Below are 23,572 nucleotides of genomic sequence, written 5' to 3' on the forward strand. Positions count from 1 at the left end.
GCGATTTGACTGTGACCTCATTTGACCTCATCAAACACCTTTTTCCATCTGTGTGTCGCGGACTGACCTCTTTAGCAGAGGCATTCAACAGTGGCAACGGCAGAAGAAGACCACGTCCAAAAGCAGACTTCAGGTCACATTCTTTGGTGAAGCAGGCGTCGATACTGGTGCCCTTAGCAGAGAATTCCTCCCAGGTAAAAATGTTTGTCTGTATTTAATTTCACAATAAGAGAAAAATTCTACACATCCAATACTTAAAAGGCCAGGTGCAGGAGAAAGATAAAGAACAAAAAGGAAAGGAATTCCCCACATACGGGCGCCTCTGGTGGTATAGTGGGCTCAAATGCTAATTAAATGAAAAAAAAGAGAGACAGAAGAGACCTTTTGGATTTCCTGTGTTTGCTGTTTTGCAGAAATGTTGGTAGAGATGGAAAACAGACTCTTTGCTGGAGGTTCAGATGAGAAAGGGAAGATTCTTTCACTTTACTACACGGCTCTATTAAATGTTGTACTCTGGTTGTAATCAAGCAGTTTATTGGCTGTGTTGTTTTGCTTTGGTTCGGAGTGCTGGGGAAGTCATGGCAGCTAGTCTGGCACAAGGTGGACCTTGCCCTAACTTCATGCTTCAGATATCTCTGCTCTGTGTCTGCCAGTGATGTAACAGATCTTGAACTGTCGCAGCTTATTGAGAGGGTAAATACAATTTGATCAAAGTCAGTAATTGTATTAACATCATTATGATGTGGCGTGCACAGTTACTGTTTTGATTTGTTGCCTGCAGAGAACAATGATACAATGCAGCTTAATTTCACTTGACGCCTGATCTGTTTTCAGATGACCAGCGCTGGTAATGACATCATCAGTGACCTGACTGACGACGTTGTTACCTGCGGATACACTGGAATCGTGTCTGTGGGGGAAAAAAAGACAGCATGATAAGGTATTTTGGTGTCATTTTTGGTTTTTATTAAGGCAAGGATGTATTTTTACAAGAATTTGTGATTTGAATTATGGCTTGTTTTTTTTTTTTTTTGGTCATGTCTAAAACATGGATTACAAGTAACATGGCTTTGGTCTCATGCAAAGCTGTGTTGTTAAACTTCTTTACATGTGACCAAAAAATAACAATTTTACCGAAATGTTGCGAAAGTGACCATGTCCATGTAGATGATGGACATGGTCCTCTCATGTTTATGTCTCAGTTTCATACTAGGCTGACAGTAAGTTGTTTTAGTGATCTTGTATGATTTAGTGGTCATTACGTGTCTCAGTGTTTCGGGTGGACTGATGGATCAGAGTTTTTCACAGGTTGACCAGCAGTCAGCCTGCAGCAGTTTTTGCTGGTTTCTAACAATTTTCAGTGGGTTCAGAAGGGATTTCTCTGGTTTGATTGATTTTACATGCAGTTGCCAATGAGGACTTCAATATTGTCTTTATTGTTGCTATGGAAAGCAATGACCTCCCTCAAGCCCTGAGCTCAGTGGAATGTTGATGTCATCTCTGATAGATGAAAGCCACTTTGTGACGTATCAAAGGAGTGGACCAGGGCTTTGGAACACAGGTCCTTATATGGATGAGGTTTCACTCCAGGTGTTGCTGGATTGACCTGAGAGCCCATACAGGATTCACCTCAGGATTTTGTTGAATTCACTTTGATTTTACTAGTTTCCAAGTGTTTTCACACAGATGTTTTGAGGTGTGACAGATGGGAGGATGAGTGGTTTCGCTGGGTTTGAGGTTTGGAGACCACATGTCAACTCAGTGGGAGCAATGCCCGTCCAGGTATTTTGCATGACACAGTGAGGACACCTGCCTCTCCATCTGTACACACTCATTTCCTGTCAATGCATGTTGGTACCTCAGCATCTTTCCCGGTGTTCTTGTGCTTTCTGTGAGGGAGTTTTCTATCACAGGCCTTCTGTGCAGTTTGGCGCCCAAAGGTCTCAGGGTTGGACAACACAGAAATGTCAGAAGGAGACACATTAACATAATATTTAGAGGCCATTCTGGCAGACATCAGACAGGAATTCTCTTCATCTGGTAAGAGCTCTTTGTTTCCTTGCGCACACTGGGCAAAAAAAAATTCAAAATCAAAATCACTGCGAGACTGTGCACATGCAGCAATTGCAGTTTTAGCATCTTCAGCTAACCAATCATGCAGTGTTTTGCTTACAAGCCTTTGCCCATCCTCTCCTGTATTAGGAAACACAAATGACTCTTCACATAGTGTCCATTGCGCACCATATGTAACGGATAGTAGCTGCTTCACGTCTGGTACTAGGCAGTTGTAAACAGTGCATACTTGTTTGAGCCATATGAGGTACTCCTCTGGATTGCCAATTGGATTTGGGGCTTTGTGTACCATGTCCAAAATTTTTGATGGGGTCCATGATTTACGCACAGCCATGTCTCCTATCATGATCTTTGGAGCTGTTAATACTGGCTCTATCCCTTTTGTTTTTCTGTCTAAGGATCTAGTCACTATTGGGGTGCGTTTCATGTGTGTAATTGCCATGCTGCTCTTTTGTCTTCCACGAACTAACATTGCTCCTCTCTCTGTGTCTGTGTGTTCCGTAACTGCATGTGATGACGTCGCTCTCTGTGGATGTGTGTCTGCGAGTGGCACCTCCTCCTTGGAGGTGTCTGTTTCCAACTCTGAGTCAGTTAGTGTTCTTCTATCACCCTGTGCAGAGCTCTGACCCTGAGCTCCTTCCTCTTCTTGCTCAACTCTATGTACATGAGCAGCTAACTGTGCCTCACCTGCTTGCTGTCTTCCCTCAGCTTGTTGTCTCTGGACTATCACAGCTGCAGCATGTATAAGAAAATCATCATCTGTTGGCCTTTTGTCTATCCCTGATCCACTAAGTAATTTGGAATATAGCGAAGTCGTATTTGTGTCACTAGTCACATTCCTGGAGCACATATCATTCCTACCTGATTGAATTGGAACTGGTAGATGAGCCTCACTCAGTACTGTCAACAGGTTGTCTGAGGTGGGTTTGCCTTGACGCCTCGCCCATCCATACATCATTGATTTTACACTTGCAGCAATGTCATTCTGGTGTCGGTCTTTAATTTTTTTCATTTCTGCAGCTCTAGTTTGCAATGTGGCCTCTAACAAAGGCACATGACAAGGAGCAAAACAAGCAGCGCATTTGTATATGGTTTCTTTCAACTCTACTGGTATAGAAACATCACAGCGTTTCTCATTCACTCTCACATTCATACCACTCCGCCCCTGCCTTTGCGATCCTATCTTCTGCCACACTCTCAAACAGTCCCTCATGTATCTGTAATCCCATCTTGGATTTCCTTTGCAATCATCCATCATTAATTCAGCTAGTCACAGCTTGCGTTCCTCAAAAGAACCTTCATATGGCCATTCACCCTTTGTCCATTCACACATGAGTGCAGTGAAAGGCATATCATAGTGCCATTTTCTCTGTGGTCCTACTACTCCAGCAGCTGATCTTGGAGAGAACATAGAACATAGATTCAGATATTTTCCTCAGTTACCCTATTTTGCCCGATTATTCAAGAATTTGTTTCTTGCCTCGGCTGTGGACTGATTATTACCCATTTTACAACTTTCACTTACTTTATCAATGGCATTTTCAAACAACAAACAATATGTCAACAAACACTTCTGCAGCATCTAAATCTCCATTGTGTTTGAATTTTGCTTTAGCATCGTATCAGTGGTACTATTTCTGAAGATTATCTGGATGAAGCTCTCTAAGAACTCTTCATCTGGTGTCTCTTTTTTCTTCTTCTGTGGTTCTCAGGCACAACAGAATTTTCTCTCTCTTTATATGTACAGATACAGATTTACCACATCTCTTGATCACACCGAAGCAAGCATTTCTCAGCCACCCCAGAACGTCTTCCCATGGATGTAATCTCACTGTGGGTCTTATCTGCCAACAGGGCGCAACCCGGAGTTGCCCCAGAGACCACCGTATTCACAATTCTTTATTCACTGTCACCAACTGACGACTGACATTAACATTTTCAATTCAAGAAGCTTCTTCAAAGCTTGTAACACTCCTTAGAAATTTAAAACCACATTGAATCCAGTCACATCAGCTCACTTCATCTTTACAATTCAGAATCTTTTAGCACTTTTTGATTAAACATCTACCGGGAAGCTTGTTATGGCACATTCACCCCAAACAACACTCCCAGACAAATTAGCCAGGTGTCCAGCTGAACTCACAGTCCAGCTGATACTGCCCAGACACTGATTTCTGACCTTGTAAAGAGGTCCATAGATTATTTCAAATAAAAATACAGTTTCTTTTTGATCTCGTCAAACACAGACATGGCAAGGCAAAGCAAAGAAAACTTCAGTTTGCACTTACCAGTCTTGCCATGTTGAGATCCTGTTCGTGACGCCAAAATTGTGGTGGAAATTCTTGTGAGCTGAAGGAGGGAGTTCACCAGGAGACTTCAGATGTCTTAGGCAGATGTATTTATTGCAGGCTTGATGCATCAAGGAGAAGTTGATGAGCAACACAATGTCCACAAGTGAACCAAGGTAGTGCCACACCAAACTCTGAAGATGTCTTTTCTAATGGGGTGTATAAATACCCATACCTACGTATGCCCTGACATCCAACCCTCTAACCGAGGACACTTTTGACCTAATTCCTTTAAAATGAGACCTCAAGCATTCTTCCTCGAATCGGTCCGGTATCTGTCTGTACAGTTTATCTATAAGACCTCGGCTACCTCTGTAGTAACATCAGGAGAAGAGAATTCCTGTCTGATGTCTGCTAGAATGGCCTCTAAATATTATGTTAATGTGTCTCCGTCTGACATTTCTGTGTTATCCAACCTTGAGACCTTTGGGCGCCTAACTGTACAGAAGGCCTGTGATAGAAAATTCCCTCACAACTACCACTAATACAATTAATACTGAGATAACACAGCTTCCATCTTTAAAGGACTGGAAGTGGAAGAAGTTCACAAAGTAAATGAGGAATCTTTTCAATCATTTTCAACAAAGTTCATTGATCAATTTATTCCAATAACCTGAAAGACTGATGTGACTGAGATCCTGCACATACTCAACTGATCTGTTCAGCAGTGTTTCTCTAACAGGAGAAGACTCGTCCTCCTACAGAGGACACAGAGACACTGAGGAACCAAACCAGGACCAGAACCAGAACCCAAAGCAAGGATAAAGAGGTTCAGTGAATGTGGTGTTGAAGGTGTGGAGGTGGATCAGTGAGTCAGAGGAGACTCTGTAGAAGGACAGAGTGCCAGCAGGACAGTCCACATACACTCCTACTCTGTGAGAGACAGAGGAGGAGGAGGAGGAGGAGGAGGAGGAGGAGGAGGAGATGATGGACATTGTTCTGTTATTGTGACAGACAGAGTAACGACCATCAGAGCAGCACAGTCTCCAGGACTGATCATTCCCTCCAAACACATACTCATCACTGTCTCCTTTCCTTCTGATTCTTCTGTAACTCACTGATACAGAAACTCTTCCTCTACACTCAACTTCCCAGTAACAGCGGCCAGTCAGACCAGTTCCACACAGCAGCTGAGGCACCCAGTCAAACCTGTCTGGATGATCAGGATATGACTGATCCTCTCTCACATACGTCATCGTCCTGTTGTTGTCAGACAATTTGATGTTTCTGTTCACTGTGTTTGTGTCCAGTTTGAGTTCACAGGAATCTGATGGAGAGAAGAAGAAGAAAACAGCTGCAGTTATTGATCCATCATCTGTTGATTGATGGACAGTTTGATGATGACATCAGAGATGTGAATGAGTGATGTCACAGTTTGAAGATGGCTGAATGTGCTCTGCTTTGTTTTCATCAGTCAAATTAAAGACACACTTACACTTCCTCAGACCTGGTCTCAACCATCGGACTCCAGCAGGCTCCACCCTGAAAGGAGGAGGGGGGTCAGAGCAGCATGTCCTCTTTCAGCATGCAAACATGGACGTTACATCACTCTCATACACACATGATGATTAATAATCAGTCTGACTTTGTCTTCACTGAACAAACCAACAGAGCTTTAATCATTGATTATTGGACACGGTTCTCCTCGTCGTGTCCCACATGTGACCATGCTTCATGTGTTCATTAGAAGTGTGAATACTGTCAATAAATTCAATATCTGAGACAAGTCATCATGACTCTGTTGTGTGGAAATCTTTTCATGTCAAACTTCCTGAAATTCACCAGGACAAGAAGAGCCACTTGATGTCTGCACATGGAAATATTTACAAGCCATGTTTGCTGTGAAGACCATGTTCAGTCCAATTGTTCTCCACTGATGAAGGAACAGTCCAACATTTTGAGGAAAACACTTGAATGAAGCATCTCAAAAATCCTGCTCTGTCCTGTGGTTGTCAGGTTCCAGCAGTTTGAGCTAAATACAACTGCTTTGGACTTATTGGAAGCTTGTTTTTATGTCTTATTTTATGACAAAATGACATTTGTCAAACTGACAGACAGTTCTTTTTCCATGCAGAGATCTGTCCAAACTGCATCAATTATGACCAACATGTCATTATCATGTTTGTTCCTGGAGATGTTCTCCTTGAGACCTCCAACACAAATGTGTCCTTTTCATGTTCCACCAGTGTTTATGTTGTGATCAAAGGACAAAGGTTTCCTACATGTGTGATTGTTCATGTCTCACTCACATCCACCATCAACCAAAAAGACAGACAACATGTTTCCAGCTCTTCCTCCTCTTTCACACTGACTGACTGTGGCTGCAGCAGCCTCTTCATACCTGAGAGTGTCCAGTCTGCAGTAAGGATCCTCCAGTCCAGCAGACAGCAGCTTCACTCCTGAGTCTCCTGGATGATTGTTGCTCAGGTCCAGCTCTCTCAGATGGGAGGGGTTGGTTCTCAGAGCTGAGGCTAGAGAAGCACAGCCTTCCTCTGTGATCAGACAGCCTGACAGCCTGAAAACACACAGAACAACACACGGAAGATCATCTGAGGGTCCTGCTGTGTCTGTCAAATCATTGCTCTCAAAATGCAGAGATCTGATAGGCTGAGCAGCATCATGTGGGAGGATTTACAACACATAATAATTCTCAACAGTTTCTGTGTTTGAGGTCAATGACTTCACACTCGACACTTCAATTCCTGAGGTGACTGAATCAGGAATAAAGTGACATCCACTAATCAAAATCACATGACAACAACACAGAAATGAGGATTTCCATCTCAGCCAGACTTCTTTAATGAAAGGAACATTGAGAGAAAAAATCTGCAAATCAATATATGTATGTGTCAAATGTGTGGACTTCTGGGGTTAAAGAAAGACGTCAACGTTTTCACAACAAACAGGAACTTGATCTGACCTGAGAGTTTCCAGTGCACAGCGTGTGTTCAAATCTTTGCTGTTCCATCATAAACATGTTGTAGATGTTGATTCATTGTCTTTACGTCTGTAAGAACACAGTCATGTGTCCTTCATGAGGGGACAGTGTCAGACCTGAATCCAGTTCCTGAGTCTAATGTTTAAACCTGCTGGATGAAGTTTAAAGTTTCAGACTCTCGAATGTGCAGATAGAAATAAACAGGAGGCTCTGAGAGTGACTGAGTGCTGAAACAAATATATGAAGTGAATGATTTAAAGGATCAGCAGTTTTCTGCCAGCATTCCTCTCTCGTCTTCTGTGCAGCAACAGTCTTGATTTTCCTCTTTTATTTTTTACATTCTCCAAAGCTCTCCATTATAACAACCTGTTCCTCTGGACTGAAGGAGGGGGGACATGATTGGTCCTTTTGGTGGTGACAAAGAGTCAAATGATGGAGCAAACGTCTCTTTTCATGGGAACGTGCACAGAGCCTGATGAAGGAAGCCTGAGTTAACAAAGGAAGCTGATAACCACCGTCGTGATGCCGTTATCTCTGCCTGGAGTTCAAGTTTAGTTGAGGCAGCTCACACAGAGGAAGCCTGGCTTGGTCCAGTTTGTTTTGTCCTTCATCCCACTGAGCTTCACATGAGACAGCCTCTGTGCTGGACTTAAACTATACAAACTTAAACAATACAAACAGTAACTTGGTCTGACCTGAGAGTTTCCAGTGCACAGTGTGGACTCTCCAGTCCAGCAGACAGCAGATTCACTCCTGAATCCTGCAGGTTGTTGTTACTCAGGTCCAGCTCTCTCAGACTGGAGGACTGGGATCTGAGGACTGAGGACAGAACTTCACAGCTTCTCTCTGAGAGGTTACAGCCACTCAACCTGAAGAGACACAGGAAGGAAGCAAACAGTAAGTTAGATATCAAAGTATTTATTGATGAAGAAACTTCACTATCTCTGTACTTACAGAGCTTTGTTGGAGGCTTTGACCACTGGCAGCAGCCTCAGAAGAGCCTCCTCTGAAGCAGAGAATTTCTTCAGGTCAAACACGTCCAGATCTTTTTCTGATGACAGTAAGATGAAGACCAGAGCTGACCACTGAGCAGGAGACAGTTCATCTGTGGAGAGACTTCCTGAACTCAAGGACTGTTGGATCTGATCCACCAGAGAACGATCATTCAGTTCATTCAGACAGTGGAACAGATTGATGCTTCGCTCTGCAGAAGGTGTCTCTTCAATCTTCTTCTTGATGTGCTCAACTGTTACCTGACTGGTTTTTGAGCCACTTCCTGTCTGTGTCAGCAGGCCTCGCAGGAGAGTCTGATTGGTCTGCAGTGACAGACCCAGGAGGAATCGGAGGAACAAGTCCAGTTGTCCATTTGGACTCTGTAAGGCCTTGTCCACTGCACTCTGGTGGAGATGTGTCTCTGCAGAGTCATGGTAGGTTCTTTGTTCTTCTGACAGCAGATTGACTCCAGACTTGATGAAGGTCATATGGACATGAAGAGCAGCCAGAAACTCCTGAACACTCAGATGGATGAAGCAGAACACCTTGTCCTGGTACAGTCCTCTCTCCTCTTTGAAGATCTGTGTGAACACTCCTGAGTACACTGAGGCTGCTCTGATATTGATGCCACACTCTGTCAGGTCTGATTCGTAGAAGATCAGGTTTCCTTTCTGCAGCTGCTCAAAAGCCAGTTTTCCCAGAGACTTAATCATCTGCCTGCTCTCTGGAGTCCACTGAGGATCTGAGACTCCATCATACTTCATGTTCTTCACTTTGGACTGAACCACCAGGAAGTGGATGTACATCTGAGTCAGGGTCTTGGGCAACTCTCCTTCCTCGCTGGTCTTCATCACATCCTCCAGAACTGTAGCAGTGATCCAGCAGAAGACCGGGATGTGGCACATGATGTGGAGGCTTCGTGATGTCTTGATGTGGGAGATGATTCTGTTGGCCTGCTCCTTGTCTCTGAACCTCTTCCTGAAGTACTCCTCCTTCTGTTCATCAGTGAACCCTCTGACCTCTGTCACCATGTCAACACACTCAGGAGGGATCTGACTGGCTGCTGCAGGTCGTGTGGTTATCCAGAGGCGAGCAGAGGGAAGCAGTTTCCTCCTGATGAGGTTTGTCAGCAGCACATCCACTGAGGTGGACTTTGTAACATTAGTCAGGATCTCATTGTTGTGGAAGTCCAGAGGAAGTCGACACTCATCCAGACCGTCAAAGATGAACAAAACCCTGAACTCTTCAAATCTGCAGATTCCTGCTTTTTTGGTTTCAGGAAAGAAGTGATGAACAAGTTTCACCAAGCTGAACTTTTTCTCTCTCAGCACATTCAGCTCTCTGAAAGTGAACGGAAACATGAACTGTATGTCCTGGTGGGCTTTGTCTTTAGCCCAGTCCAGAGTGAACTTCTGTGTCAAGACTGTTTTCCCAATGCCAGCCACTCCCTTTGTCATCACTGTTCTGATTGGTTCATCTCGTCCAGGTGAGGGTTTAAAGATGTCTTCTTGTCTGATTGTGGTTTCTGGTCCGTGTGGTTTCCTGGATGCTGTTTCAATCTGTCTGACCTCATGTTCATCATTGACCTGTCCAGTCCCTCCCTCTGTGATGAAGAGCTCTGTGTAGATCCGATTCAGGAGGGTCCGCTTTCCTGCCTTAGGGATCCCCTCAAACACACACTGGAACTTCTCCTTTAGGTTAGATTTAAGTTTACGCTGACAATCTGAGGCAAGATGTTCTGAATGAAGACACAACAAATAAATCAATAAGTGATTGATAAAGTTCAGATGAGAATTTAACGTCCTTGTCTGACCATATTTTGGTCCATCTGTTGAGACATCAGTGAATGTTCCACTGATCCAGCCGTTAAACCTTTAGAGAAATCCTCTTACTGCTCTGCAGACGCTCAGCCAGCTCCTCCTCCTTCATTCTCCTCAGGAAATGCAGCGTGATCTTCAGAAATGCCTCTCTGCTGCTCCTCCTCTGCTCTGCATCGTCATCGTCATCCTCCCCCTGACTCTCTAAGCATTCTGGGTCATCTGGACTCAGAACCGTCTTGATCTTCTTCAGCTCGTTCCTCACAAAAGAGACAATGTTCTCCTCCAGCAGCTGGAACAGAAGATTATATGAATGACACAAACTGAAATCACGGAAGCAAACATCAGATCCATGTTGGACAGACTGACGGTCCACTGGTCTAAAAAGTGCAGTGTGGAGATTATTTTGAACAGAATAGATTTGAAAGCAGCTGTTGTACATGTACAGACCATAAATATGGAGTCCAGGTGAGTTTGTTGCTGCTGGGCAGACTGACCACTGGGAACCTCTGAGCTCTCCTGGTGGACTCTGTGGAGGAATCATGAAGAATTAGCTCACATCACGTCCGTCCACACAGAGACAAACACCAGCTGAAGGTCCTTTGAGCTGAAGTGTTGATTCCAACTTTGAATCAGATGGTTTCCACTGACATTAAAGTGTTGCTCGTACTGCTGATCCCACCGTGAATCAACAGTCCAGTCTACATTTCTGTGCAGCTTTCACTTTACTGTGTTGGTTGACCAACTTGTCTGGTTGAGTCCCTCCAGTTCTCATTGACCCCTATAATACTGTGGACAGCATCACACAGCTCACACAAGCTAACTGGATGCTACCTGTCCAGCACAAATTGGCAGTGAGTCACAATAACGAGAGTGAAACATGAGAAAAGCAAAGAGAGAAGCAGAGAATACTGGATCAAAGCAAAGCTGAGGGTGATTTCACATCCAGCTGTCTTTCAAATGAAAGCTGGAACGTTCTTCTCTGGACTACATGAAGGAAACAGGTGCAGCTGTTGCTCATAGAAGTTGTTCTGGCTCTTTCTTTTATTCTTGGACAACATGTATTTGTTCTTGTCCACTTGGTTGACACACAACACATATTTGAGCTTTGTCTCCTCTCTGAGCTCCTGCAGCCTTTAGTTACCCATAACACCCTTCTCTGCATCAGACGTCTTCACAGAGGCACAACTCCAGCCTGATGTGAGGCGCCATGTTGCCGCCGTCAGTGTCGTTCTTGACTTTGTGAATCCATCAGCAGCATCAATCACAAACAGACTATGCGTTTCCTCAGAATCTCTGCGTTGCTTCATTCTGTGTTTCACAGCAGCTGATCTCAGTCCAGCTGTTATCACTGACATGTTTGTGTTTGTGTTGTCACATGACTGAAAATCACAACATGTTGATTTGATGGAGGAACTCAGTGGAATCAGGGTTAGCCTTCGTTAGCATCTGGAGTCAGGAGTTGAAGACTAGTTATACTGGGCAGCTTCCAAATATGAGGATACAAACGAATGAGAAGAAGAACGATGCTGAAAATAAACAAACAGGTTCAAAAAAATTCTCTGGATAAATAACAGTTCAAACAAGAATCTGTAATATTTTAATGTTATTAACAGTTTACCTCTTTGCAGCAGACGGTCGATCTCCTTTAAAGTCATGGAGGCGACCCATCGACCCGTCGCTCTTTAAGGACACACAGCTGGGTCCATATCCAGAGTCAGATCCACATCCAGGTCCATCGGAGGCTGGTCTCCCATAGATCCTGTCAGACACAGAGGAAGACCACCAGGGATGGAAATTGACTTTTTCTTCTTCAGACTCAGAAGCTGCTGGAGAAACTAGCAGCTATGTGTTTTCCTTCCTTTGGGATGATGGAAATTATTGCTTCATTCCATGAAGGAGGGACTGTTTTCTTATGCATCACCCAATTGAAAGTCTTCAAAAAAGTTGGGGTTAGGCAACTTTCCATTATTTTGTACCATTCGGGGCTAAATCCATCTGTTCCTGTCATCTTTCCTTTTTTTCAGTTTTTTAATTGCCAGGTGAATTTCCTCTTCAGTTATTGGTGAAAGAAGTCTATTATTTTGCTCATCTGTCAATGTTGGTAGGTTTAGCTGAGAAAGAAAGGCATCTATGTCCTGATCATTATCCACATGGGCTTGAGAATAAAGCTTTAGGTAGTAATTCTGAAAACACTGTTTAATTTTGTCTTGTTCATTTTCAATTTTATTATTCAAGGGGTTCTTAATTTTATAAATGGCTCTCTCAGCCTGTTGTTTCCTAAGTTTATAAGAGAGAAGTTTTAAGTTTTAAGAATCTGTAATATTTTAATGTTCTCAACAGTTTACCTCTTTGCAGCAGACGGTTGATCTCCTTTAAAGTCATGGAGGCGACCCATCGACCCGTCGCTCTTCAAGGACACACAGCTGGGTCCATATCCAGAGTCAGATCCACATCCAGGTCCAGCAGAGGCTGGTCTCCCATCGATCCTGTCAGACACAGAGGAAGACCACCAGGGATGGAAATTGGCTTTTTCTTCTTCAGACTCAGAAGCTGCTGGAGAAACTAGCAGCTATCAACAAGAAAAGGATCAACACACCAAAGTTCAATCAAACATGAAGCTGAATGATTTCAGTCTGTGGATCATCGCTTCATTTGTCCATCAAATCTTGGACCACAGCAGGACTCAACGGACTGATTTCTGAGCAGATTTTACTGTGATTGACAGACAACAAACTAAACTGTGGAGTCCATCAGCATCGACTCTGTTGGTCTGTTTTCTAACGTTTGCATCACGAGACTCAGCACAAATATCCTGACTGTTATTTAGAGACGATGGTCAGTGAAGCTTTTTTTTTTTTTTTTACTTTTTATTGAGGATTTTTTAACATTTTATGCAAGACAAAGAACAGAAAGAGCAGATAGTTGGGGTGGGGGGTACCCTTACCACACAGCAGCATCATTTTCACATGGTATCATCGTCAGCAGTCATCATTAGTTAAACAACAGTTTTACATAAAGTCAGATCTTATAGGCTTAACATATTCAGTCCATTTTGACCAAGTTTTATAAAATGAGTCCATTTGCAATTTTAGTTGAAAAGTCACTTTTTCCATTTTGTAGATTTCTTGTATAATGTTGATCCAGTCCTCATTTCTTGGTTGCTCAGGCTTGAGCCATCTTCTGGTAATGGCCTTTTTGCTTGCTGCTAAAAGAATATAAAGCAGTTTCTTGTCTCTATTTCTGAGGCTGTCTAGTATTATGTTACCAAGGTACACAGTTTCAAATAGGAAGGGGAAAACAATTGAGAACACATTCTGTACATGATGGTGAATCTCAACCCAATACCCTTGAATAATCTGACAGTTCCAGAAAACATGGAAATGCTTAGCTCCTTCTATACCACACCTCCAGCAGGCATCTCCAATTCCACGGTATCTTTTTTGAGCTGGTGTAATGAAAAAATGCATATTTTTCCAACAAAATTCACGCCAGATATTTGACCCAGTTGAGACCCACTGGATTTCACAGATGTACTCCCAGTCTTCCTTAGTTATCGTAAAGCTCCCTTCTCTTTCCCATTTTTCTTTCACACAATATGTGTCCCCCCCCCCCACTCTGCAGCATATTGTTATACAACTTAGAGATAATTTAGGAGGGAAACATTGATTTTGTGAGCGACATAAATGTTTGAATCGGCCCTTGGTCAGTTGAAGGTATTTTAATGTTCTGGTTGAAATAGTGCCTGACTTGCAGGTATCTAAAAAAGTCCTCAGGGCCCAACCCATGTTTTTGCTTCAGATTAACAAATGTTTGGAAAGCCCCCTTATGGACAAATGAGTTGTAGTCGGTTAGTCCTTTAGAAATCCATGTTTTGAATCGATCATCATATTTGTTAGGAGTAAATTCTGAGTCACATGCACACCATCGCAGAATTTTAGATTCCTCTTCCAAGCTGTATAGTTTAGTTATTTCATTCCAGATTGTTATTGTTGTATATGATATGCATTCAGTGGGGAGGCAGATTTTAGATTGCAATTTTGTGTCTGCTATGAAAGCTTTAAGTGGCATCTCTTTCATTATCGCTTCTTCTATGTCTTTCCACCCTGCTGTGTAAACAGGAGAGCACATGCATACCAGGGGTCTCAGCTGGGCAGCATAATAATATTTTCGTAGGCATGGGAGGCTCATACCGCCCCTTTCTTTCTTTATTTGTAAGGTTTTAAACTTAACTCTGGGTTTTTTACCTTTCCATAGAAACCTTGACAGAATTCTGTCCCATTCTACAAATTGTTTTTGAGGTATAGTAAATGGCAAACATTGGAACAAATATAGCATTCGAGGAAGGGTGTTCATTCTAATAGAATCAATCCGAGAATAGAGATCTAAGAAGGGTGTGGTATTCCACCTCTCCATGTCAGATTTTATTTTTGCATTCAGAGGTCCATAATTAACATCATACATCTTTGTGAAATCTCTATGTAGCAAAACCCCTAGGTATTTGATGGACTCTGCATCCCATTTCCATTTGAAGTGGTCTCTAATGTTTTGGGGAGGATCATAATTTAAAGTTAGTACTTGAGTTTTGTTTACATTAATTTTGTATCCTGAAAAGGTGCCATAGTCTTCAAACATCTGTATAGCTTTTGGTAAAGTCTGAGTGGGCCTGGATATGATTAGTAATAAATCATCGGCAAACAGGTCTGTTCTTTTTCTGCAATGGTCATCCCTAGGATATCTTGTCTTTGTCTGATCCATTGACCGAGTGGTTCAATATATAAAGCAAAAAGGAGTGCAGACAAATTACACCCCTGTCTCACTCCTCTTTCTAGTGTTAACGTCTCAGTGAGGTCTCCGTTGATTTTAATTCTAGCCACTGGCTTGTTGTATAAACCTGCAATTATTTCAATTATAGATCTCTGAAAGCCAAATTTATTGAGCACTTTGAATAGGAAGGACCACCTCACTGAGTCGAAAGCCTTTTCAGCATCCAAACTCATTACCAGGGTCTCTTGTTTTTCCTGTATAGCATGTTGCATTACATGTCGTACTCTCCTTATGCTGTCCTGGGTCTGTCTTTGTTTAATGAATCCAGTCTGGTCCTTATGTATCAAAAGTGGTAAAATGATTTCCAATCTCCTTGATATAATAGATGCAAACAATTTGTAACCAATATTTAGGACACGAATTGGGCGATAATTACTACATTCTACTCTGTCTTTTCCTTCCTTTGGGATGATGGAAATTGTTGCTTCATTCCATGAAGGAGGGACTGTTTTCTTATGCATCACCCAATTGAAAGTCTTCAAAAAAGTTGGGGTTAGGCAACTTTCCATTATTTTGTACCATTCGGGGCTAAATCCATCTGTTCCTGCCATCTTTCCTTTTTTCAGTTTTTTAATTGCCAGGTGAATTTCCTCTTCAGTTATTGGTGAAAGAAGTCTATTATTTTGCTCATCTGTCAATGTTGGTAGGTTTAGCTGAGAAAGAAAGGCATCTATGTCCTGATCATTATCCACATGGGCTTGAGAATAAAGCTTTAGGTAGTAATTCTGAAAACACTGTTTAATTTTGTCTTGTTCATTTTCAATTTTATTATTCAAGGGGTTCTTAATTTTATAAATGGTTCTCTCAGTCTGTTGTTTCCTAAGTTTATAAGAGAGAAGTTTTAAGGATCTCCCGCCTGCTTCATAATACTGTTGTTTAGTAAAAAATGTTTTTTTTTGTACATCCATTGTATTAAGTTTGTCTATTTTTTTCTTCAATTGTTTTATTTCAGATTTGATCTCATCTTTCATATTTTTAGAATGTTCCTGTTGCAGTTTCTTCTAGGCTGACCATTTAGTGAAGGTTGGCCTTTTTTTTGATGGGAAGAGATACTTATTATTTTCCCCATAATTATTGCCTTATATGCGTCCCAAAGTATTCCTGGGCTGACTTCGTCATTGTCGTTAAGTTCAAAATACTCCTTGGTTGCCACTCTCAAGCTTTCTTTAGTTTTTGGATAATTTAAGATATTTGTGTTTAATCTCCAAAGAGTGGATCTTTTATTCTTTGCAAGAAGAACTTGCACATAAACAGGGTTATGGTCAGAAAGTGTACAAGGACCAATTTCACAATTTTGTATCCTGAACAAATCATTTTTGAACATAAATACATAATCCAAACGGGAGTAGACATTATGGGCGTGGGAATAATGAGTATATTCCCTTTTGGTTGGATTAATATCTCTCCATACATCGAGGACACCGATATCTTCCATATAGCGTGTCATCTTTTTCCCTATATTTCTCGAGTCACCTTTCCCATTTGAAGAATCTAATTTTGCATTTAGTATAATATTGAAATCTCCACCACATATTAGGGTTCCTTGAGTTTTGATTGTCATTATTTCTAATATATGTTTATAAAAGGACCAGTCGCTGCCGGGGGGGACATACACGTTTAGTAAGGTTGTAAGAGTACCTTCGATCCTACCCGTTATCATTATGTATCTGCCTTCTTTGTCCGTGTATTCAGATATATGTTCATAATTCAGGGCCCCAGTTATCAAAATTGCCACTCCTCTACGCCGTCCTGAACTGTGAGAGGAATAAAATACGTGTTTAAAGCCCATTTTATTCAATTTTGAGTGTTCTTTATCTGAAAGATGCGTTTCTTGCATCATAGCAATTTGTGCTTTATCTCTTTTGATTTTAGATAGGGCCTTCCATCTTTTGACTGGATTATGTAAGACGTTGATATTAATTGTGACCAATTTTACATGTTTGTCATGCATTTATGTTATACCTTTAGCTGCATTGCGTGTATGGACTGGCACCTCACTCCCCATAGTAAACACTGAACCTAAAACAAAAGTAACTATAAACAATGTGAACTCCCAAGGTTGGGGTCTTTTAAACAGACCCTGCAAAGCCTCTAAAGGCAGCTTCCACATCAGTTCAATGAAGGGGGCCCTAGTGGCTGGGGCTCTGCTGTAAAATGTAATCTCCCAGGACCATGCTTTTCTTAAATGTTTGCACCCAAAGATATATCAATAACATTGTTATGTCACAGATAAGACATGTATAGAATTCTGAACTTGGTCAAAGTGAAACCTTAATTTCCTGAGGGAGTAGCTGCAGTTCTCCTGAAAGCACGGAGCTTTTCCTTGTAGCCTGGATCTTGTCTCGGGTTCACTGTGCTGCTGCCTCCTCCTCTGGTCACTCTGGTCCAGGTTAGTTGCTTAAGTTGCTCCCGGATTGTTTCAGGTAGCTTGATGATCTTGACAGCGCAGCCTCTTCTGGACATATCCTCAGTTGCCTCTGCCGCGCTGATGTAGGTCTTGTTTCCGTCCGTGAATTTCACTTTCAGTTTGGCTGGGTAGAGCGTTTGAAACGGTATTAGATTTTCTTTCAAAATCTTGCGCACTTCTGCGTATTCTCTTCGTTTCTTATGGATGAGAGGGGCATAATCATTGTCCAGGGTTATATGTTTACCCTTCCAAGTAAATCCTCTCTTTTACCATGCTTTGCGGAGTATCTGCTCTTTAATCCTGAAGCTCAGGAACTTGGCCACGATAGAGCGCGCTGGAGCCTCGTTCGGGGGTGGGGGACCCAGAGAGCGGTGGGCTCGTTCAATGTTAATGTCCACACCGTCCAGCTCTAAGCCCTCACGCAGTAGTGTCTCAACAAAAGCGCACATTGATGGAGAGTCTTGTTCAGATGATTCTGGAACACCGTAGATTCTGATATTCTCTCTTCTACAGCGACTCTCCATATCCATCATCTTCTCCTCCAGTTGTATGTGTAGCTGTACAAGTTCAATCGTAGTTTCCTCTATGTTTTGAATTCTCTCCTCGGTCTTTTCGATCCTCTCCTCGGTTTCTTCCAGTCTATTATTCACTTTGGTCAGTTCTTCCTTGAGGCTTTCTAGTTGCTCCTTATTTTCTTGTCGAAAATCCCTCAGTTCTTGCAGGATAACTTCGTAGTTGGCCATGGCTTGTAATTTAGTTTCACTTACTTAGCTTTGCGTATAAGCTTGAGCCGCTAATGCTAGCACACAAATTTCACTCAGGTCTCTTGGTTCACTCACTCTTTGTCAGTGCAAGTTGCAGTCTACTCTTCTCCCCCATTTCTTGTTTCACAGTTATTTATTTGTTTACATCGTTTAACCGGGGTTAAATCGCTAATTGCTCGTGTCCTTACGGGAGCCCTCTCACAGCACAGCCATTCACGATGGTGGTCAAACCGGAAGCCACATCAGTGAAGCATTTTAGTCCAACATTCAAAGAGGAAGTTTTAATGGTAAAGAGACTTCGGAAGGTCTCCACTGGATTTGTGCTGAAGCCTCATATTATCCTCAGCTTTCAGTGTCCACATGTGGACATGCCAGTGCTGTTTAGGGACAGACTGGACAATTGTCCTTTAATGCTAATCTAGCTCTAACCTTCATCATCATTCAAGGACAACATGAACATTAGAAGGACAACTGGTCAGACTGGATTTAATGAAGACAAACATCAGCAGTGAACAACATGAGGAGGACATGTGGACATTTCAGGTCAAATTGTCCAACACGAGTTTAATACCGAGAACAACTTACTGTCTGTCAGAGACATGTTGCTGTTTAAATTGAACGAGGCCATCCATTGACTGGTCACTCTTGAAGGACACACAGCTGGGTTTAGGTCCAGGTCTCGGTCTAGAGGGACGGACTCCCTCCTCTCTGTCCTCACACCGATTCTTGCTGCTCAACTCACGTCAGCTCACACACACTTTGATCTGGAGAGGAAACACAAATCATTCATGTGCACATCAGCTGAAATCATCCTCTCATGGTTTCTCCTGTCCAAATATCAGCTGCTCCTCCTCCGATTGGCTGTTGTCTCGTCTTTCATATCAGTGTCAGCTGAATGCAGTCAGACAGGAGTGTGAGGCCGAGCTGCCATACTTCTATCAGTCCACTAGATGGCGCCATGAAGCTGCAGTGAAGTGAACACACACTTGATGCCTGGACGACTGTTGAAATCCACTGACACACACTGACTGAATCTGACAGGAAGCTTCAGTTTGTGGAATATTCAGTAAATTCAACATGACTGAACGTTTCTTAACGCCTGAACGATCCTCGATATTAACAAAGTGGTCTTGACGTAAAAGTGGACCCACTGTGACAAAGCGTCTCCAGATGATTGTGATGGACCTCAGCTCGACATGTTCGACAGGTTTCACATCCAGAATTGTTCTTTACATTTTACTGCATTCGTAGATTTTACATTGAATTTTGTTTGTTTGTTTGTTGTTCTTCTTTTGCACAAAACCACCATCACCTTTGCACTGCCCTCATTCCCACTGTCTCAGGTTTTGCAGTATGACTTGTATATTACGCTCATACTGCACACAGTACATGATTATCTGTGTATATGTGTATGTATATATATGTACTGTATCTTCCTGTAAATCTAATTTAGTTTTCCTTTTTATTTCTTTTGTGATATTGTTCTAAAGTTTGCTCTGTTTCAGTGTTTTATTCTCATGTCAAATCTTTGAATATATTTGTATCCGTGTTCTGTGTGTTCAGTGTGGAGGAGCTGTAACTGCATTTCATTGGTCAATCCTGTGATAAAGACAATGAAGCTGAACGCTGAACCTTGATAAGGAGCCAAAGTCCACAGAGGCAGCGCGATGATTAAACTGAGATCAAAAATGAAGCTTCACTTCACACAAACTAATGTGGCAGCAACAAATATTAGATTTCACCTGTGAGAACAAAGTCCATCAGAACGGCTCCTTGAACAGTTAGATTACTGGATTATTGTATCACTGATGGGTAACGAGTACTTTAATGTTGGAGTTGGTCGACGTGGAGCAACTTTTAACTGTTTTATCGACTTTTAGGAAGTTTAACGAACTGATCATTTGATTTGATTTAAAGTCTTAATTTGAAAAGTCACAAAATGAAGTAAAAGTCAAATATTTATGGAGTAGAAATAATCAAACAAAATACAAGTACTTCTAGACTGTACTTAACTGCAGTACTTGAAATAAGTTTCTTTCCACCACTGAGAGATCCTTTCAAAATAAAAGCCTGTCTCAATCAAGCCCTCTCAGGTCATATGAAAAGAGGAATCTTTGATTTGACTCTTGATCACATTGAAGCACAAAGTGAGGAAAAGAAGCAACACTCGTTGCTGTTGGAGGAGAGTTCAGAGCTCTGACAGCTCATTTAGTGACACAGTTACAGATTGAATTGAGAAATAAAAGGTTTCAGCTCCTCACAGCCCTCTGAATGCTCCTTCCTGCTATCTCCACATCAGCTATTGAGGATCAACTTGCTCTGCTTCTGCTCTTATTCCAGCGTTTACACTCACAAACATCCACACAACATGGCCGATGTTTTTAACGGAGCTGCTTTCAGCTCCTTCGTCCAGAGTTCACAGTTAAACTCAGAGTTTGGAGAAACGATGGACAGAGCTGCAGATCGATGCCGTTTGTGCTGAAGCTAAGCTAACGACAGCTTGTGCTAACGAGTAAAACATTTCAGAATTGATTCTTTACCTTCAGCTGGAGGCTGAGACGGAGAAAACAATCTGTTCCACAACGTCCAGAGAGGATGAAAGTACAGTCCAAACAGCCAGAGAGGCCTGAGAGAGTTAAACTTTAATCAGATCTGACTGACACTGATATCAGTTATCATCAAGTTCATGTTTTATTGAGCGAGTAAAGATAAAATACATGTTGACCTCAGATCGCTGCCAGCTGAGGATGTGTTCACCTGGGCTGCAGGAAGTGTCTTTAGTGAGCTTTAAAACCTGAGATCACTTTAACTGAGTGTTAGTTACTGTGATCAAATCAAGTTTTTCTCTGATTTTATCAAACAAAACTGAAAAAGTCAAACAATCCAATAATTCAATGAACATTTTTTAGTTCTGAAGAGACTAAAATCACTGATTTTTACTGTAGTCTGGAAACAAAAACATGCTGAAGTACATATGAGACGATAAACTGCAGTTTGTGTGAGTGGACATTGTCAGGGACGCTTCCCAGCATGCACCACGACAAACACACTCATGGCTTTAAGTTTCACTGGATGAGTGTTGCTGCTTTGTTCCTGCTGCTCCTGCGTTTTACATCTGGTCGTACAATCGACGACTTCAACATGAGCCTCTGATCAGTTTGTCAATCTGACATTTTTAAAAGAACTTCATCACATCTGAGGAAAATCTCAGCTGCTAGTGCTTTTCCATCCCATAATCTGGACAACAACAACATATATCAGCTTCTGTCAGCAGGTCTGCGTCACAACCAAAACCATCATGAGGTCCAAAACAGCAAGCCCTGCTTCACCAAACAGCTCAATGAACTCAGAGCTGATTCAAGCACCAAGACCAGAACCAGCAGCCGTCTGGAACCTCAGGACCATCACTGCCTACATGAAGAAAGATCCTGCTATCAGCCTGTCCTCCAGAGCAGCTGAGGAACTCAACACCTTCTACAGCAGGTGTGAGAGGTCCCCGACCACAAACTCTGATGGCCCACTGTCCCCCCACTGAGGGTTCTGCATGATGCCAGAGCCAGACAGCAGGCCAGGAGGACAGTGGCAGTGGTTTGACTCTAAAGTTCTGGCCATCTCTGACACATCGGACCTTTATTGATACTTGAATCATTTACATTCATGCTGCAGCAAGTCTGTCTTTATTTCTGATGGTTCACACTGGATTCATTTCAGGAACTGAAGGAAAAATCAATCAGTGTCTTAAAAAACTCTGGATGTGCTCATTTCTGCCTGTGACTGAGCTTTAAACACAGTTTTCTTCAAACCAATGAAAACATGGTGTGAAGCTGTGAGAATATTTGAAGCTGTTCCAGTAAAAGACCAGCAGAGACGGACTCCTGTTTCAATAAAGCTTCATGAACAGAAAGAAGACAAACATCAACATCCAGCAGCAACTCTTCAAAGTCAACCATCACAATGAAAATCCACACAAACCATCAGCAGCACAGACTGCTGCAGCCACCAGAGTGCAGCATCACACTGAGCTTCTCAGGCTCACCTGGTCAGTGACCAGGTCGCCACGCAGGAGTTCTGGGTCCTGAAGTTCAAATCAAAGACTGTCAGAGGAACGTGGCTCCTCACAGGCCGGCTGATCGTTCCTCTTTCTACACAAGCAAGAAAAGCTAAAGAGCAGCTTCCTGCCACAGAAACATGGAGGAGACAAAGAGAAGGAATTGAGCTGAAACTGTAAAGATCAGGCCCTTTAAGGTCATCTCATGTGTTTTCATCCCATGATCTTTAACCTACATGAATGTCTTTCATAGCCTAGAGTCGTAAGGATAACATGACTGGTGAGAGCCACTTCTCCACTTCTCATAACAAAAAGGCAGATGGCACTCTGGTTGTTGACAGTCTTGTCTCCTCTTCTCTGTTTGTGATGTCTCTTGCATTTAGATACGCGCTTCACACAACACACCCTCATACAGGTTGTTTATCACATGTCCAGAACAAGATATGGTATGCCCAGGCCTTGGGAACTGACCAATTATATTCTGTAACGTATATCTGATTATTGTACAGGGTTTGGGGGGCAGGTGCCACGGAATGCATTTCATTCTAGCAGAGGCACGTCCAAACTATTCCCAAAAAGGGCCGTGTGGCTGCAGGTTTTTTCCTCCGACCGATCAAGAGCACGCAGTCTGACCAATCAGCTGTCTGAAGACTGGGATCAGCTGATGAAATGAGTCAAATCTGTTGTGCTGCTGCTGGGCTCGAAAGAAAACCTTCGGCCACTCGGCCCTTTGTGGAATAGAACAAAAAAAACAAAAAAAAGACTTTACTTCTGCTAACAATAGTCGTTGGGTTCCATTGATTGCATTTCCATTTGATTTGAGGTCAAAATCACTGCTTTTTAATGGTTTGTAAGTGTAGGACTAATGGTCGTTGTTACTTCCTGAGGTGGGTGCAATGGCTTGTTTTGTCCACTAGATGGAGACAAGTGACTACGGACACAACAGTATATCTGTGTTGAAGTCTCGGACCCACTGCTAAAGAACAATGAGATACTCCTTTAACACCTAGAGCTTTGACCTTTGTCCCAGTCTGTCTGTCTGTCTGTCTGTCTGTCTGTCCATGTCAGTGTGATCCATTAGTCCTTTTTTTTTTCTTTTTTTTTTTTCATTGCAGCATATTTGAATAGAGCAGCCTATGAAACACTAATGCTGGACAGAGCAGAGTAGGTGTTGGATACATTCTATATGTAACCGGCAGGTTAGGTCTGCCCCACCACCGCTGTATTCTAACAGTAACGTCCCCGCTTCTTCCGGTCACGCACCTGCAGCGAGGCTCCTAATCAGCACCATTAGCGGCACATAAACGCGGGTAGCGGCGCGCCAGCCGATCTCTCTCTCTCTCTCTCTCTCTCTCTC

The 23,572-nt window shown here is 42.5% G+C and overlaps 1 protein-coding gene across 1 annotated transcript in view; it reads right to left on the reverse strand.

The window, feature by feature from the left end:
* The window catches only part of LOC143315970 (uncharacterized), a 169,499-nt gene that overhangs the window by 24,266 nt on the left and 121,661 nt on the right, over positions 1 to 23,572 (reverse strand). The window contains exons 5-10 of the mRNA XM_076723600.1: positions 18,753 to 18,845; positions 11,806 to 11,931; positions 10,620 to 10,698; positions 10,245 to 10,461; positions 8,314 to 10,090; positions 8,055 to 8,228 (exon numbers count right to left, since the gene is read on the reverse strand). Of these exons, the coding sequence (XP_076579715.1) occupies positions 8,055 to 8,228; positions 8,314 to 10,090; positions 10,245 to 10,461; positions 10,620 to 10,698; positions 11,806 to 11,931; positions 18,753 to 18,845 (2,466 nt within the window). The remainder of the gene's footprint in view (positions 1 to 8,054; positions 8,229 to 8,313; positions 10,091 to 10,244; positions 10,462 to 10,619; positions 10,699 to 11,805; positions 11,932 to 18,752; positions 18,846 to 23,572) is intronic.

This window comes from Chaetodon auriga, chromosome 23, assembly GCF_051107435.1.
Source record: "Chaetodon auriga isolate fChaAug3 chromosome 23, fChaAug3.hap1, whole genome shotgun sequence".
Lineage (NCBI taxonomy): Eukaryota > Metazoa > Chordata > Actinopteri > Chaetodontiformes > Chaetodontidae > Chaetodon > Chaetodon auriga.